The 14537-nt window shown below is 41.3% G+C and overlaps 1 protein-coding gene across 8 annotated transcripts in view; it reads left to right on the forward strand.

Moving 5' to 3' along the window:
• Positions 1-3123: 3123 nt before the first annotated feature.
• The window catches only part of HERPUD2 (HERPUD family member 2), a 97660-nt gene continuing 86246 nt past the window's right edge, over positions 3124-14537 (forward strand). For 7 of the 8 annotated variants that reach the window (XM_064380457.1, XM_064380458.1, XM_064380459.1 and 4 more), the window contains exon 1: positions 3124-3439. In XM_064380457.1, coding sequence (XP_064236527.1) covers positions 3293-3439 — 147 coding nt within the window. In that variant the 5' untranslated portion in view covers positions 3124-3292. Of the gene's footprint in view, positions 3440-6189; positions 6209-14537 lie in introns of those variants that run through there. The other variant, XM_021669363.2, reaches the window with a different exon arrangement.

The following is a 14537-nucleotide window of genomic DNA, read 5'->3' on the forward strand; positions in this document are numbered from 1 at the left end:
AACAGGCTGCTCCATGGACAGCCTCTCCCTAACTGCTGCTGTCTTGTATCTCCTCATTGGTAATTACTTTTCCTAGCCCAAATTCCAGGTCAAACACTATCAATATTCTGGGGACCACCCTTTCATACACTGCTCTGTCCACACACCTGTTTACATATATTTTAACAAAAGTGGGATATTTACATACTGTTGTTATCATGACCAAGTTCAACAGTATCAAAAGCATTTTCAGGTACTTAATTCAAGTGGCTGTAAAGTTAAAAAAAGTCATTTTTTTCTGATACAGTATCATCTTTGTACCCATATATTCAATTTCTTGAATGCTCATTACAATTTTATTTTTATTTTTTATTATTTTTTGAGACAGAGTCTCACTAATACCCAGGCTGGAGTGCATGGTGCAGTCTCAGCTCACTGCAACCTCTGCTTTCTGGGTTTAAGCAAAGAGGGCAAATCACCTTAGCCTCCAGAGTAGCTGGAACCACAGGCATGCACCACCACGCCCGACTGATTTTTGTATTTTTTGTAGAGACAGGGTTTCCCCATGTTGCCCAGGCTGGTCTTGAACTTTTGAGCTCAAGCAATCTGCCTGCCTCAGCCTCCTGAAGTGCTAGGATTACAGGCAAGCCACTGCGCCCAGCCTTCATAACAATTTTAAATGTTTTACCCTATGTTAGCAAACCTTTGATAGACTCCGTTTTAAACAGTATTCATCACTGTGAAATGCACATTCTGTCTTAATATTTATAATTAGGGTACCTTCATTAATAATGTACATTTCATAGTGCCAAACAACATTGCCACATCACTTCTAAAGGACTCCTGGAAGTCTGAGTCACAAGTATGTGACAACAGCTGCAGAACTGGGTGGTGAAAGTTGTGAAAACTTTCTGGCTTAAACAGGAACTGGATCAAAAACAAGAAGTCTTAGGGAAGACAGCCTAGGGCTTGTCTGGTGGCACAACAATGCCATCAAGTACCCAGCCTCTTTACATTTTTCTGCTCTGCCATCCTTGGCATGCAGGCCACTGTTCTCCTGTTTGTTGCTTCATGAGTGAACTATGCGTGCTGTGGCTCTTCACATTCCTCCAGGAAGGAAGACAGGTGTAGGGCAAAGATGAGCTCTGATTCGCAGAGCCTGTCCATCTAAAGGCTTTCCTAGAAGCTTCAGTAGTAACTTCAGCTCTCAACTCATTGGCTACAAGTGTGTCAAATGGCTGTCCCTTGCTGCAAGGGAGTCTCAGAAAATAACTTTGGCTAGAATTAAAATTCCATTAGCGTGATTGGGTAGACAAAGAAGAGTCTGCTACAGGAAGCCAGTATCACAGCAAGTTGTTATTCCATGACTGGAAACAAAGGACACTTCACTCTTAACTTCAGATGTGCAGTTGATAGAGTACAGCTAAGATATGGTATGTGTTTTACCATGAAGAGCAAGGTAAGGGAGGGTAGGGTGTAAGAGATGCTGCTGCATTAGCAGTTGAGAGGAAGAATTTCCCCCAGTCACAAATTCAGTGGTAGGTACCTTGAAGTCCTTCTGAAGCTGAGAAGGAAAGAGACCAGCTCGCAAAGCCCCCTGTATTATCTATTCCTTAGTGGAAGTTGGGAGCTGTGAAAATGCACATCTAACAACCCTTAACTTATTATACAGACTACTAAACTTTAGCAGAAACTGAAGAAAGGTCGGCTGTGGGCAATAGACTTAACCTTTCGTTCTTACGTCTAAGTTACAAAATAGAAAATAATACCGTCATCCCTCATCTCCCACAGTACTGAACATGCAGTAGGTGCTCAATGAATACTTGTCGATGTTTGTGACGATTAAGGGGAATGAGACGGAAACTGACACTTGAGAGGCTGGCACACGCGAGAACTGCACCACGCTTTGCACTCATAGCTCATTTACTCATCAGCGTGCGGTCAGATAGGCATTACTGTCCCCATTAGAGAAGTCAACGGAGGCCCAGCAAGGACCGCCAGGGTCCCCCAGAAAGTAGAGGAAGACTTCAAGTTTAACCAAAAGCCTGTACTCCTTACTCATGTACCCCACGGTTTCTCTGCCAAAGCTCCTGGCACTGTGCTTTGCAGACACACGACGCTGAACACATTTTCAGAGTGTGGTTCAGCACCAGGAAGGACACCAACTTTTGCAGAGACGACTCTTGGGATGGAGAAAGTCTTCCTAAATCTTCAGGGTGCGGTCGAGACAGCGTAGGCTAGCGCCAGTGGAGGTAGTGGCTAGGCCTTAGGGCAGCCGGGGCCGAGGCCGAGCGAACGGCCAGGAGGGAGAGGCTCCGAGGAGCCTGACCTGCCGCTGGGCGACGCAGCACCGGGCGGCGAGAGTCCCGGGCAGCCCGAGCGCGGCGGGTGGGAAGGGGGTGGTGGCAAGACTGGCAGGGCCACGTGTAGGGGCGTGCCGCCGGTGACGCACTTCCGCCCTGCCTGTTCCGGCTTAAAGGGGCCCCAGCCCTTCCTCACAACAACAACAAAATCAGCCCGCCCGCGGCCGGCTCCACGGCTCTCGTCCCCGCCCTCCTGCCACCTGCAGTCGCCTCGGCCGCACCCGGCCCGGCCCTGCTTTGCGCCACCCTGAGTTGTCCAGCCTGAGGGGTCCGGCGGAGAGCCGGGCCGCGCCCGTCGGCCAACTTCTCTCAGTGTCACCCGCGCCGCCTAGCGAGACCCAGGGCTGGGCCGTGCCCGCCGCCGCGCAGCAGGAAGGGAGCGGCTGCCGCGGAGAACGCCCCGCTGGACGGTGTGGCTGGCGGCCCTGCCTGGGCGCGGAGGGCGGCGGTGGCGGGCCCCGCGGCCTTCTTACAGGTACCCCAGTCCCGACTGACCGCCCTAAGCCGCCCAGCCCCTTCCCCGACCCGCACCGCGGGGCCGTGGCATAGGGGCCTTGTTGCGTTTAAGCTTGGGGTTCGCGGTGGGGCGGGGCGGTGACCCCGGGCCGGCCGTCGTGGCCTCACCCCTCCCACCCTTCCTTCTCATCGCTTCCTCCCTCCTCGTCACTGCCTCCACAGTCCGGAGCCCGGCGGAGCCTGGACCTGGCGGGGAGAGCTGCATCCACGGCCCGGCACCCAGACCCCGCCGCCGCCGCCGCCGCCGCCGCCGCCGCCGCCCATCCTTGGTACCGGCAATGGCCTTTGTATCGCCCAGTGCACTTGTGACTGACTTGGACACCGAATACTAAGAACTAATTTCTCTCCGCATCCCAGTTGCGCGGGCGGTGACCACCTCGGCTCTTTTGGGCTTAACTGCTGCTCCTCTTGACTCTGTCCGACTTTGGGGCACCATGGACCAAAGTGGGATGGAGATTCCTGTGACCCTCATCATTAAAGCACCGAATCAGAAATACAGTGACCAGACTATTAGCTGCTTCTTGAACTGGACCGTGGGGAAACTAAAAACGCATCTCTCAAACGTTTACCCTAGCAAACCAGTAAGTGTGTAAAAGCTGGGCGCAGCTGCTCTAACCAGCAGCTTTGCGTGCCGCGTACCCTCCTTTCTCCTGCTCCTCCCCTCCAGTCTTGAATCGCATACGTCTCTTTTGGTAGACCGCGAGGTATTTTGAGTTCTGAGGTTGTATCTCCTGAGTGTTCGAACCATCGTTAATATTTTTCTGATGAGGTTCAGTTAATTAGTTAAGAGGATAAAGAAATATCGAGAGACTTAAAGAATTGGCAGGCAAGGCCAGGCACGGTGGCTCACCCCTGTAATTCCAGCACTTTGGGAGGCTGAGGCGGGCGGATCACGATATCAGGAGTTCGAGACCAGCCTGATCAACATGGCGAAACCCCGTTTCTACTAAAAATACAAAAATTAGCCGGGCGTAGTGATGCGTGCCTATAATCCCAGAGGCCGAGGCAGGAGAATTGCTTGAAGCCAGGAGGCGGAGGTTGCGTGAGCAGAGATTTCGCCACTGCACTCCAGCCTGGGCGACAGAGCCGGAAACTCTGTCTCAAAAAAAAAAAAAGAATTGGCAGGCATGGAAAAGGGACCATTTTCCTTGGACTTAAAGTCATCATCCTAATTCGCGAATGAAAGATGTATCCTTTCTTTGTTTTTTAAAAGAGAGCACTACCACCCGTATCAGAACTTTTATTGCTTATTAGACTAAAATTCCATTTTACTTTCAGCACTTGGCCCAGAAATTTGAACAGAAGTTTAAGATAATTTTTTTTTCCTGGAAATAAGTATGTGGTCCCTATAAAAATTATACTTTCAGGATTACTATATATGATTCAAGGAGCAAATAATTTTAAGTTGTAGATTCACTTTCGCCATCACCCTGGAGAATACATGGACATTAATTGAAAAGAGGACTGCCCTCCACCCCGCCACCATATGGTGCTGCATCCTTTTATTCTTCTCATATGGCTTTTCCACTCTGTGTTCCATTCTATATCATATCTGGATATTGCAAAGATAATAAAATATAGATAGTACAGCTCCATCTGTCCCCAAAGTCAGATTTGAAAGGACGTAGTTGGTAATCAAAGAGTCTTGGAATAGTTTAGAAAAGAAGTGTACTGTCGTGTAGAGTACTGTATATGAAAGTGAGGCTTTCACATTCTCCATTGTATACATTTTTTATTCTTGAATAAGTAGTGTGTAATTACTAAAACTTTTGTTTAAATGAAGAGGATTGGATTTTAGGGTGGGAAATACTTTTGGCATCAGGCACATTTAAGCATGGATCCGTTGGAAGGTAACTGTGCTTTCTACGCTTAATACTTGTTTTATGCACCTAAGTAAGGAAGACACTTGGTCTATATTATGATACTTATGAAGACTGTTTCAGTGTTGTAGTATTGAGTTTAGTTAGGCTTTTAGACTTGCAGAGGTACCACAGAAATAGGGCGGTTATTGCAAAAACAGGAGGTTTAGAAAAGCAATTCTTAGTTGGCATTAGCTGCGTTTATCAGTACTTTGTGATACAAATATTTTTAGAAGGAGAGGAAAAAACCTTTGAGGAATTTAGGTACTTGAAACAAACTAGTTAGAGCTTCTGTTTATTCACATCTTTTGTTTGAAAGTTAAGGTTTACACAGGGAATAACAATTTGTTTGAATATGTCTTGATTAAAAAGAATTCCTGTTGCGTATGATTAAACATTTTTGAAGTGGAAAGTAGGTTTTTAGGATAGTCAGTTGAAAGTCATAGACTTCCTTAATACTGTTCATAACAAATATTTGCTCTGGTATGTACATAGGTGAGAGCTTTATATTGTACTATTAAACCAAAAGGGACTTAGTCTGCAGTGTATAGACCAATTTATCACTTTTCTAAAGCTTTCTTTTTTAAAAAAGTACCTGACATGGGAGTGGGAAGCCTGTCTGCCTTATCTACCCCTGCGGAGGCCTGCTTCTGGCAGGAGGTCTGCCTGTGTAACACAGATCACTAGTGGAAGATGTCACTGCCGCTGTGCATAGTTAGCTGTCTGAGGATGAGATCTGTTGTAGAACTTCTCTCCTCCTTCCCAACCCGCCTGCCTCTTGTAGCCACATTGGAGACACTTTTGGAGGCTAAACCAAACACTATACAGCCTGTTAATGGCTACTGTGGCAAACTTTTTTTTCTCCTTTGGCAAGTTTTCTTTAAGTGAATTGTAATTATCTAACTTTCATTTCTAGGTTGAGAGTGGGTGGAGCTTGGGAGCGGGGATATGTGTGTTTATTGTCTTAAAACTTTTTTTTCTTGTTTGGCAAGTTTTCTTTAAGTGAATTGTAATGTCTAACTTTCATTTCTAGGTTGAGGGTGGGTGGAGCTTGGGAGTGGGGGTATGTGTGTTTATCGTCATAGAATTTCACTGAAAACTTTATGTAGTTAGTAGTTTAGTAAGTTTACATTCTCTCATCACATGAGAATTGATTTGAAGCATCACAGTTATTGAGCAGCAGTTTAATGGTATTCCAAAGTCATATGTAGTCCTCAATGTAGGAATTGGAGTCTAAAAGTTTACTTTGTAAGGTCATTATTTAGAATTCAGAACAGTTTGCTATTAAGCAACGTTATAAAGGAAGTTTAACTTCTTCTGACCAACTGCAATGACTAAACATTGATTCTGTGTTTTTGTATTTTAAGTGCTGTTATGTTTAACAGAGATAATTTCTGGTGCCTCTTCCTTGCACATATGCCTCCTTTGATTATCAGTGTGTGGACTTAGCAGAGTAGGACTCCAGTGCCTTGTGGGAACAGGAGTGCCCCAGTAAGTAAAAAGTTGATGGCTCTCATCAACATTGCTCTAATTGGATCTGATGGGTTAGGGGTAGGTGGAGGGCCTTTGTCCCTGGAAAATGAATTGGTGCTGCTAGAGGGGAAAGAATGGGAATTTGAGGTTGTTCTTTTAGGATCCTACAAGGATGGGTCATATGTGTACATGCTGTTAATGAAATTCTGGCTGAACTCTGTGAAGTTGTAAAATCTTAGGATCCTAGCTTCATGGTCACATATTGATTTCACTAATCACGGTCTCTGTATGGATATGTTAAATTCACTTCTCCCTTCCCTAACAAACTTAGAACAAATGTACCCCTCCCATTCAAAGCACATTTTTTTTTTCGGTTTTCATTCATTTATTTAAGTAGGATTTTATTGGCCTAGCATTTGAATATTTATGCTAAGTGTGAAGATGATGGTAAGAGTCCTTTTCTTTTATAAAGCTCAGGTCCAGTGACATGTAATAAATAACTATAATAGTATGTGACTAATGTTATACAGGAGGGATGTTCAGTGTGCTACACAGGAGCACAGGAAAGGAATGGTCAGCTCGAGTTGGGGTTCAGGGAATGTGTCGCTGTTTCAAGAAAAGATTCATGGGGACATTTAAGTTTTCTTAAAGAGTTGATTACAGTTTTAAGTAGACAAGAATCAGAATCTGATAGCTTCCTTTAGAAGGAGAGGAAACATTAACTTCTTTTGGAGTTAATGTTTGCACTGATGACTTTGTTTTATATTAGTGTATTAGTAATATAGCGTTGGGGAAAACGATGACAGATCCTTAATGATCTATGAAGGGAAAGGTGTTTTCTAGTTAAGAATTTAGGCAGTTGACATATTTATGAAAATGTTCACAAAGTCATAATTAAAAACCTTGGATGTGGAACTGAGCTCTTTTGGAGTTTAGTTAACTTTGAATGATATTGATAACTGGTTTAGGAACTGGGAAGTACACTAGTTTATATTAATAGACTATATAGATAATTTGAGTGGTATTTTAATATGACAGTTGTCATCACTTAATGACTACTTTTTCAGGTCCTGAAGTTGGCCTGCACTGTGAAGTAATTCTAAAATTTAGGTGATTGCCGTTTGGTGGTCAAGATACTTGGCAAGAAGACCACTTTTACTTGAGTTTCAGACTTTAATCTGAGTTTAGACTTAGTTATTAGAGATGTAAATATCAAAGTGGTTGATAATAGATGGAGCATCCTAGAGAATTTTTTTTTTAATTTTAAAAATATGAATATCTAAGTCCAGTTAGGTACCTTTATCATTCTCTCTTCTTACTAAATCTGTTCTTATAAACAAGCAGTCACTAAGATGGACCTGACTTACTCTGAATTCAATTTTGAAGGTAAACCTTTTTGGGACTTGCATGGTTTGGCTCTCCATTTTTCAGTCTTGGGGTCAAGATACCTCTTGATTGTGTCCTACAGTTTTGGGTAGATTTCCTCTGTCTTTGCTGTTTGTATTGTTAAACTAAAGCAGTCATTTTCATATCTAGCTCTCCTGATCAGCTAGGCAGGTTCGTGCTGTTTTTTCAAACTGTTCCTTTACTCTCAGATTCTATTAGAATTAAAGAAGCAAGAATAGAACCAATTGTATATATAGGTTCTGTTATGAGATTATGACACTTCATAACCAAATTGCCTGCAATCACAAGTCTTACTTTCATTATTGGTGGGATAGCTTATATCATTTGAAATTTATATCTCTCTTAGTTTTGTAATTTCCTATTACTTTACTTAGGCAGGACATTTAAAAAAGTCTACTTGTTTAACCACTTTGGAATTGTTGATTTAAAGGGGCTATAATCCATAAACAAAATGATTTTTGTTTTATAAAACTATTGTCTTATAAGATTTTAATACATTTAAGAGGGTTTCATGTCAACCTGGGAATGTAGATCAAGATTTTAAAACCTCTTTTTAACAAAGGGTACTATCAAATTGAATGTGAAAGTTGTTGAAAAACTGACTAAAAGTTTTGACTGACTGCTCACTGATGTTTTATTGCTTAATATTCTTTGTAGTCATATGTCTTTTTGGAAAATATAGTAACATCATTATGAAGGTAATATTTTGTTTAATCATCAACGCTTTTCAGATAGGATTTTTGTAGAACTTTTAGCCTAAGTTTCTTTTCTTAACATAATAAATTCTGCTTTATCTAGATGCTTTTATTTAACTGCTCTGACTTTAAATTGCCATTTACTAAGTGTTTGCCATTGGTACCAGGCATTTTAGTAAGTATTTGATATGATGTATCACATATATTCATCCTAGGCTTCTTATGATGTAAGCTTTATAATTAGCTCTACTTTTTATAGATGAAGAAACTGAGGCTTGGTGATTCTTTTTGTTTAGGTCAGACTCTAAGTAGTAGAATTAGAATTTGAACCCAGGTTGGAGGTAGTGTACACATTATATATGATGATTTTATGTAATAAGATGAAGAAAGGCATTAGGGACTTGGCCATCTCAGTTTTATATTCATAAACTAAAAAGAACCAGTTCAGCTATAGAAAGAATTGTTTATGTTTGGCTGGTTTGTTGTCTAAACGCTTCAGATAAATGGATAACAGCCTTACTATTGTGCTAACATTTAGCTTAATGTGTGGTTATTTCTCTTTATTCTGTTAAATTATAGGAAAGATATGGACGCATAATATCTTGAGACTGCAGTGCACATGTCTTTGTCCTATCTTCACAATTTACCAGTTTGCGTGAACCATAGCAGTCATGTATTTTGGACGTGCTGTCTTGTACATCAGAGGTGTACATCACCTGCTGTGTGAATATCATATATCTCCACCCATGAGTGGAAGCAGCTAAGCTGGGAATGTGTCTTGGGAGTTCCAGAGAACATTACTCTGTAATATTCTGTATGACAGTTTTGCTTACTGTTACTGCAAGGAGATAAGGAGTAGAGGCCGTGACTCTATTTATAAGTGTTTCTGAATTTTCAGGGCTTTTAGATTGGATGCTTTTAGTGGGAAACAGGGAGGAGATGTGTTCCAGTACAAATTTACAGACTTCATTTCCCACAAAAACGATTACTTTGTGCACTTGGTGGGACCTAGCTCTTTAAAGCTAATTGATGTTTGTGACTGAACTATGTATAAGTACTTAATAGTTACTACTTTCAAACGACTAGATTTTAGTTCGTTGAACTGGATTATGGTTCACTGAACTAACCTGTAAGTTGAAGATTGCTTTTACTGAGCTATTAAGATGATAGATATTTTAAAATTTTTAAATTAATGTTTTTAAATTAGCATATGAAATTTGATTATGCTGAAGTTGGATATACTAGGAACATGATTTTTAAGCCATACATAATTGAAAGACCCATTTAATCCTTGACATAAAAAATTTAATCGTTTGTCTGGGTGCAGTGGCTCATGCCTGTAATCCCAACACTTTGGGAGGCCAAGGCAGATGGATCACCAGGTTAGGAGATCAAGACCATCCTGGTCAACATGGTGAAACCCCATCTCTACTACAATACAAAAAATTAGCCGGGTGTGGTGACGCCTGCCTATAGTCCTAGCTACTCGGGAGGCTGAGGGAGGGGAATCATTTGAATCCGGGAGGCGGAGGTTGCAGTGAGTGGAGATTGCACCACTGTACTCCAGCCTAGCAACAGAGCGAGACTCCATCTAAAAAAAAAAAAAAATTATCCTTTGATACTAACTAGGTGACTTCTTGAAATATAAAAGTATTGTTAGCTTTAAACTCATTTATTAGACTCCAGTAAATATTTTAAATGTGTTAGGGATGTATGATATTTGATCTGTTTCTGATATTTGGTTAAACGTTAAAGGGTCGGACACTTTCGATAATGGTATACGCATAAACCTTTTAGAACCAATGAAAAAGTCCGTATTAGGACTTATTTTCACCTATTATACCAGCAAGTGAGCTTTCCTCACCTTGGTTTTTAGCAATGTCTATTAAGTGGGTAGCAGAACTTTTTATGGCCAGCTAGTTAAGCAGCTGTTTATTTGGAGTGGGATAGGTATGTTTCTGGGCCACTCAGAATACATTAGGATGTTTCCAACTTGTTCTTCATCTTATTATTTAGCTGACTCTGCACTGCTGCATGTGACCAGGCTTCATCTAGGGTGGTAGGGTGGAGAAGTATTGGTGGTGAAAGTAGTGAACCTGATAGAATTTGCTGACTATTGGATGTAGGGGTGAGTACCAGGAAGAATGGTGGTCCTGTTAATGGAGAGGTCAATTATATTTATATGTTGTTTTCTGTGGAGCCAGTATCTTATCAGTAGAATCTTTAAATTGACCATTTAAGTAGTACTTTTAGATTTGTCAACCCTAAACCTTCTAAATTCTTGGATTAGAAGGGTACTATGCAATTTTTTTTTAAATTGAGAAACTAATGACCTTTTATTGTGTTAAGTTACTGAGATCTTAGGATTTGTTATAGCAACTATCATTACCCTAACTGATAGAGATTTTTTTTTTTTTTTTTTTTTTGGTGGAGGATGGAGTCTTGCACTGCCCTCCCTGGGCTGGAGTGCAGTGGTGTGATCTCAGCTCACCGCAGCCTCCGCCTCCTGGGTTCAAGTGATTCTCCTGCCTCAGCCTCCTGAGTAGCTGGGGTTACAGGCGCCTGCCACCATGCCCAGCTACTTTTTTGCATTTTTAGTAGAGATGGGATTTCACCATATTAGCTAGGCCGGTCTCAAATTCCTGACCTTATGATTTACCCGCCTTGGCCTCCCAAAGTGCTGGGATTACAGGTGTGAGCCACTTCCCCTGGCCCAGAAATGGGTCTTTAATCAAGCTAAAAGATAATGTTATTAGCAGGGCTAGACAAATAACATTACATTAGTTTTTACAAGTCAAATTGAATTAAAATCTCAAAATCTGTACTTTTCCTAATGCTATAGCTTACAATACCAAAATAACTAGTTGAAAATTCAGTTGTTTATTGTCATTTGTTATTATGTCTAACACATGATTTTCCTGATATTTAAATTAATTAATTATTTCTTTTGAGACAAGAGTCTTGCTCTGTTGCCCACTCTCTGGAGTGCAGCGGTGCCATCTTGGCTCACTGCAACCTCTGCCTCCCAGGTTCACCTGATTCTCCAGCCTCAGCCTTCCACACCTGCCACCACACCTGCAGCCACTACGTATTTTTAGTAGAGATGGGGTTTCCACCATGTTGCAGGCTTGTCTTGAACTCCTGACCTCAAGTGATCTGCCTGCCTGGGCTTCCCAAAGTGCTGGAATTATAGGTGTGAGCCATTGCACCCAACCCAGATAGTTAAATTAAATTCATTGATATTTAAACTGAAAAGGCAGTTTTTTTTTAATGGCATAAAAAATTTCCGGCCAGCCGCAGTGGCTAACGTCTGTAATCCAGCACTTTGGGAGGCTGAGGCGGGCAGATCACCTGAGGTCAGGAGTTCGAGACCAGCCTGGTCAACATGGCGAAACCTTGTCTCTACTAAAAATACAAAACAATTAGCTGGACATAGTGGCACATGCCTGTAGTCCCAGCTACTCAGAAGGCTGAGGCATGAGAATTGCTTGAGCCTGGGAGGCGAGGCGGAGGTTGCAGTGAGCCAAGATCGTGCCACTATACTCCAGTCTGGGTGACAGAGCAAGACTCTATCTAAAAAAAAAAAAAAAAAAAAAAAAAAAAAAATTCCAAGTCTTACTTTCATGGAAAAAATAAGTTAATTTTTCTGTTTTCTTTCTTTCTTTTTTTTTTGAGACAGTCTCTTCCTCTGTTGCCCAGGTTGGAGGACAGTGGCACAACTGTGGCTCACCTCTGCCTCTTGGGCTAAAGTGATCCTTTTACCCCAGCCTCCCAAGTAGTTGGGACTACAGGTATGCACCACCATGCCCAGCTAACTTTAGTATATATTGTAGAGATAGGATCTCATTGTGTTGCCCAGGCTGGTCTTCAACTCCTGGGCTCTAGCTATTCATCTGCCTTGGCCTCCCAAAGTGCTGGAATTACAGGCATGAGAAACCATGCCTGGCCAGTTTTTCCATTTTCAGTTAAAGTGAAAGAATACCTTTCCTTTTATTTTGTTTCATTTCCATAGGTTATTGGGTAACAGGTGGTGTTTGGTTACATGAGTAAGTTCTTTTGAGGTGATTTGTGAGATTTTGGTGCATCCATCACCCAGGCAGTATACACTGCACCCTATTTGTGGTCTTTTATCCTTTACCCCCTTCCCATCCTTTCCCCCTGAGTCCCCAAAGTCCATTGTGGTGTTCTTATGCCTTTGCATTCTCATAGCTTTAGCTCCCACTTACTAATGAGAGCATATGATGTTTGGTTTTCCTTTTCTGAGTACTTCACTTAGAGTAGTAGTCTCCAGTCTTACCGAGGTCACTGCAAATGCCATTAATTCATTCTTTTTTATGGCTGAGTAGTTCTTTCACAGTTTCTTTATCCATTCGTTGATTGATGGGCCTTTGGGTTGGTTCCACGTTTTTGCAGATGCAAATTGTGCTGCTGTAAACATGTGTGTGCAAGTATCTTTTTTGTATAATGACTTCTTTTCCTCTGTAGATACCTAGTAGTGGGATTGCTGGATCAAATGGTAGTTCTACTTTTAGTTCTTTAAGGAATCTCCACACTATTTTCCATAGTGGTTGTACTAGTTTACATTCCCACCAGCAGTGTAGAAGTGTTCTCTGTTCACCGCAACCACGCCACATCTACTATTTTTTTTATTTTTTTGATTATGGCCATTCTTGTAGGAGTAAGGTGGTATTGCATTGTGGTTTTGATTTGCATTTCCCTGATCATTAGTGATGTTGAGCATCTTTTCATATGTTTGTTGGTCATTTGTGTATCTTTTGAGAATTGTCACATGTATATTGTGAAGATTTTTTTCACTCTGTGGATTGTCTGTTTACTCTGCTGACTGTTCCTTTTACCATGTACCAGTTTAATTAAGTCCCAGCAATTTATCTTTGTTTTTATTGCATTTGCTTTTGGGTCTTTGGTCGTAAAATCCTTGCCTAAGTCAGAGTCTAGAAGGGTTTTTCCAATCATCTATAATTTTTATGGTTTTGGGCCTTAGTTCAAGTCCTTAATCCATCTTGAGTTGATTTTTGTATAAGGTTAAAGATGAGGATCCAGTTTTATTCTCCTACATGTGGCTAGCCAGTTATCCCAGTACCGTTTGTTGAAAAGGGTGTCATTTTCCCACTTCTTGTTTTTGTTTGCTTCATCAAAGATCAGTTGGCTGTAAGTATTTGGGCTTATTTCTGGGTTCTCTATTCTGTTCTATTGGTCTGTGTGCCTATTTTTATACCAGTACCGTGCTGTTTTGGTGACTATGGCCTTATAGTACGGTTTGAAACTAGGTAATGTGATGCCTCCAGATTTGTTCTTTTTTTTATTCTTGCTTTGGCTGTGCGGGGTATTTTTTGGTTCCATATGAATTTTAGAATTTTTTTTTTTTCTAATTCTGTGAAGAATGATGGTGGCATTTTGCTGGGAATTGTGTTGAATTTGTAGATTGCTTTTGGCAATATGGTCATTTTTACAATGTTGATTCTACCCATCCATGAGCATGGGATGTGCTTCCATTTGTTTGTGTTGTCTGTGATTTCTTTCAGCAGTGTTTTGTAGTTTTCCTTGTATAGGTCTTTTGCCTCCTTGGTTAGGTATATTCCTAAGTATTTTATTTTTTTGTAGCTATTGTAAAAGGGGTTGAGTTCTTGTTTTGATTCTCTGCTTGGTCGCTGTTGGTGTATAGAAGAGCCACTGATTTGTGTACATTAATTTTGTATCTGGAAACTTTGCTGAATTCTTTTATTAGTTCTAGGAACTTTCTGGAGGAATCTTTGGGTTTTCTAGGGAAATGATCATATCATCGTCAAACAGCGACAGTTTGACTTCCTCTTTACCAATTTGGATGCCTTTTATTTCTCTCTCTTGTCTGTTTGGTCTGGCTAGGACTTCCAGTACTATGTTGAAAGGAGTGGTGAGAGTGGACCTTGTCTTGTTCCAGTTCTCAGAGGGAATGCTTTCAACTTTTCCCCATTTGGTATTATGTTGGCTGTGGGTTTGTCATGGATAGCTTTTATTATATTGAGGTATGTCTCTTGTATGCTGATTTTGCTAAGAGTTTTAATCATAAAGCGATGCTGGATTTTGTCTACCGCTTTTTCTCCATTTATTGAGATGATCATGTGATTTTTGTTTTTAATTCTGTTTATGTAGTGTATCACATTTATTGACTTGCATGTATTAAACCATCCCTGCATCCCTGGTATGAAACCCACTTGATCATGGTAGATAATCTTTTTGATATGTTG

This window comes from Aotus nancymaae, unplaced genomic scaffold (genome assembly GCF_030222135.1).
Source record: "Aotus nancymaae isolate 86718 unplaced genomic scaffold, 86718_ANA_hifiasm-v0.15.2.pri h1tg000025l, whole genome shotgun sequence".
NCBI lineage: Eukaryota > Metazoa > Chordata > Mammalia > Primates > Aotidae > Aotus > Aotus nancymaae.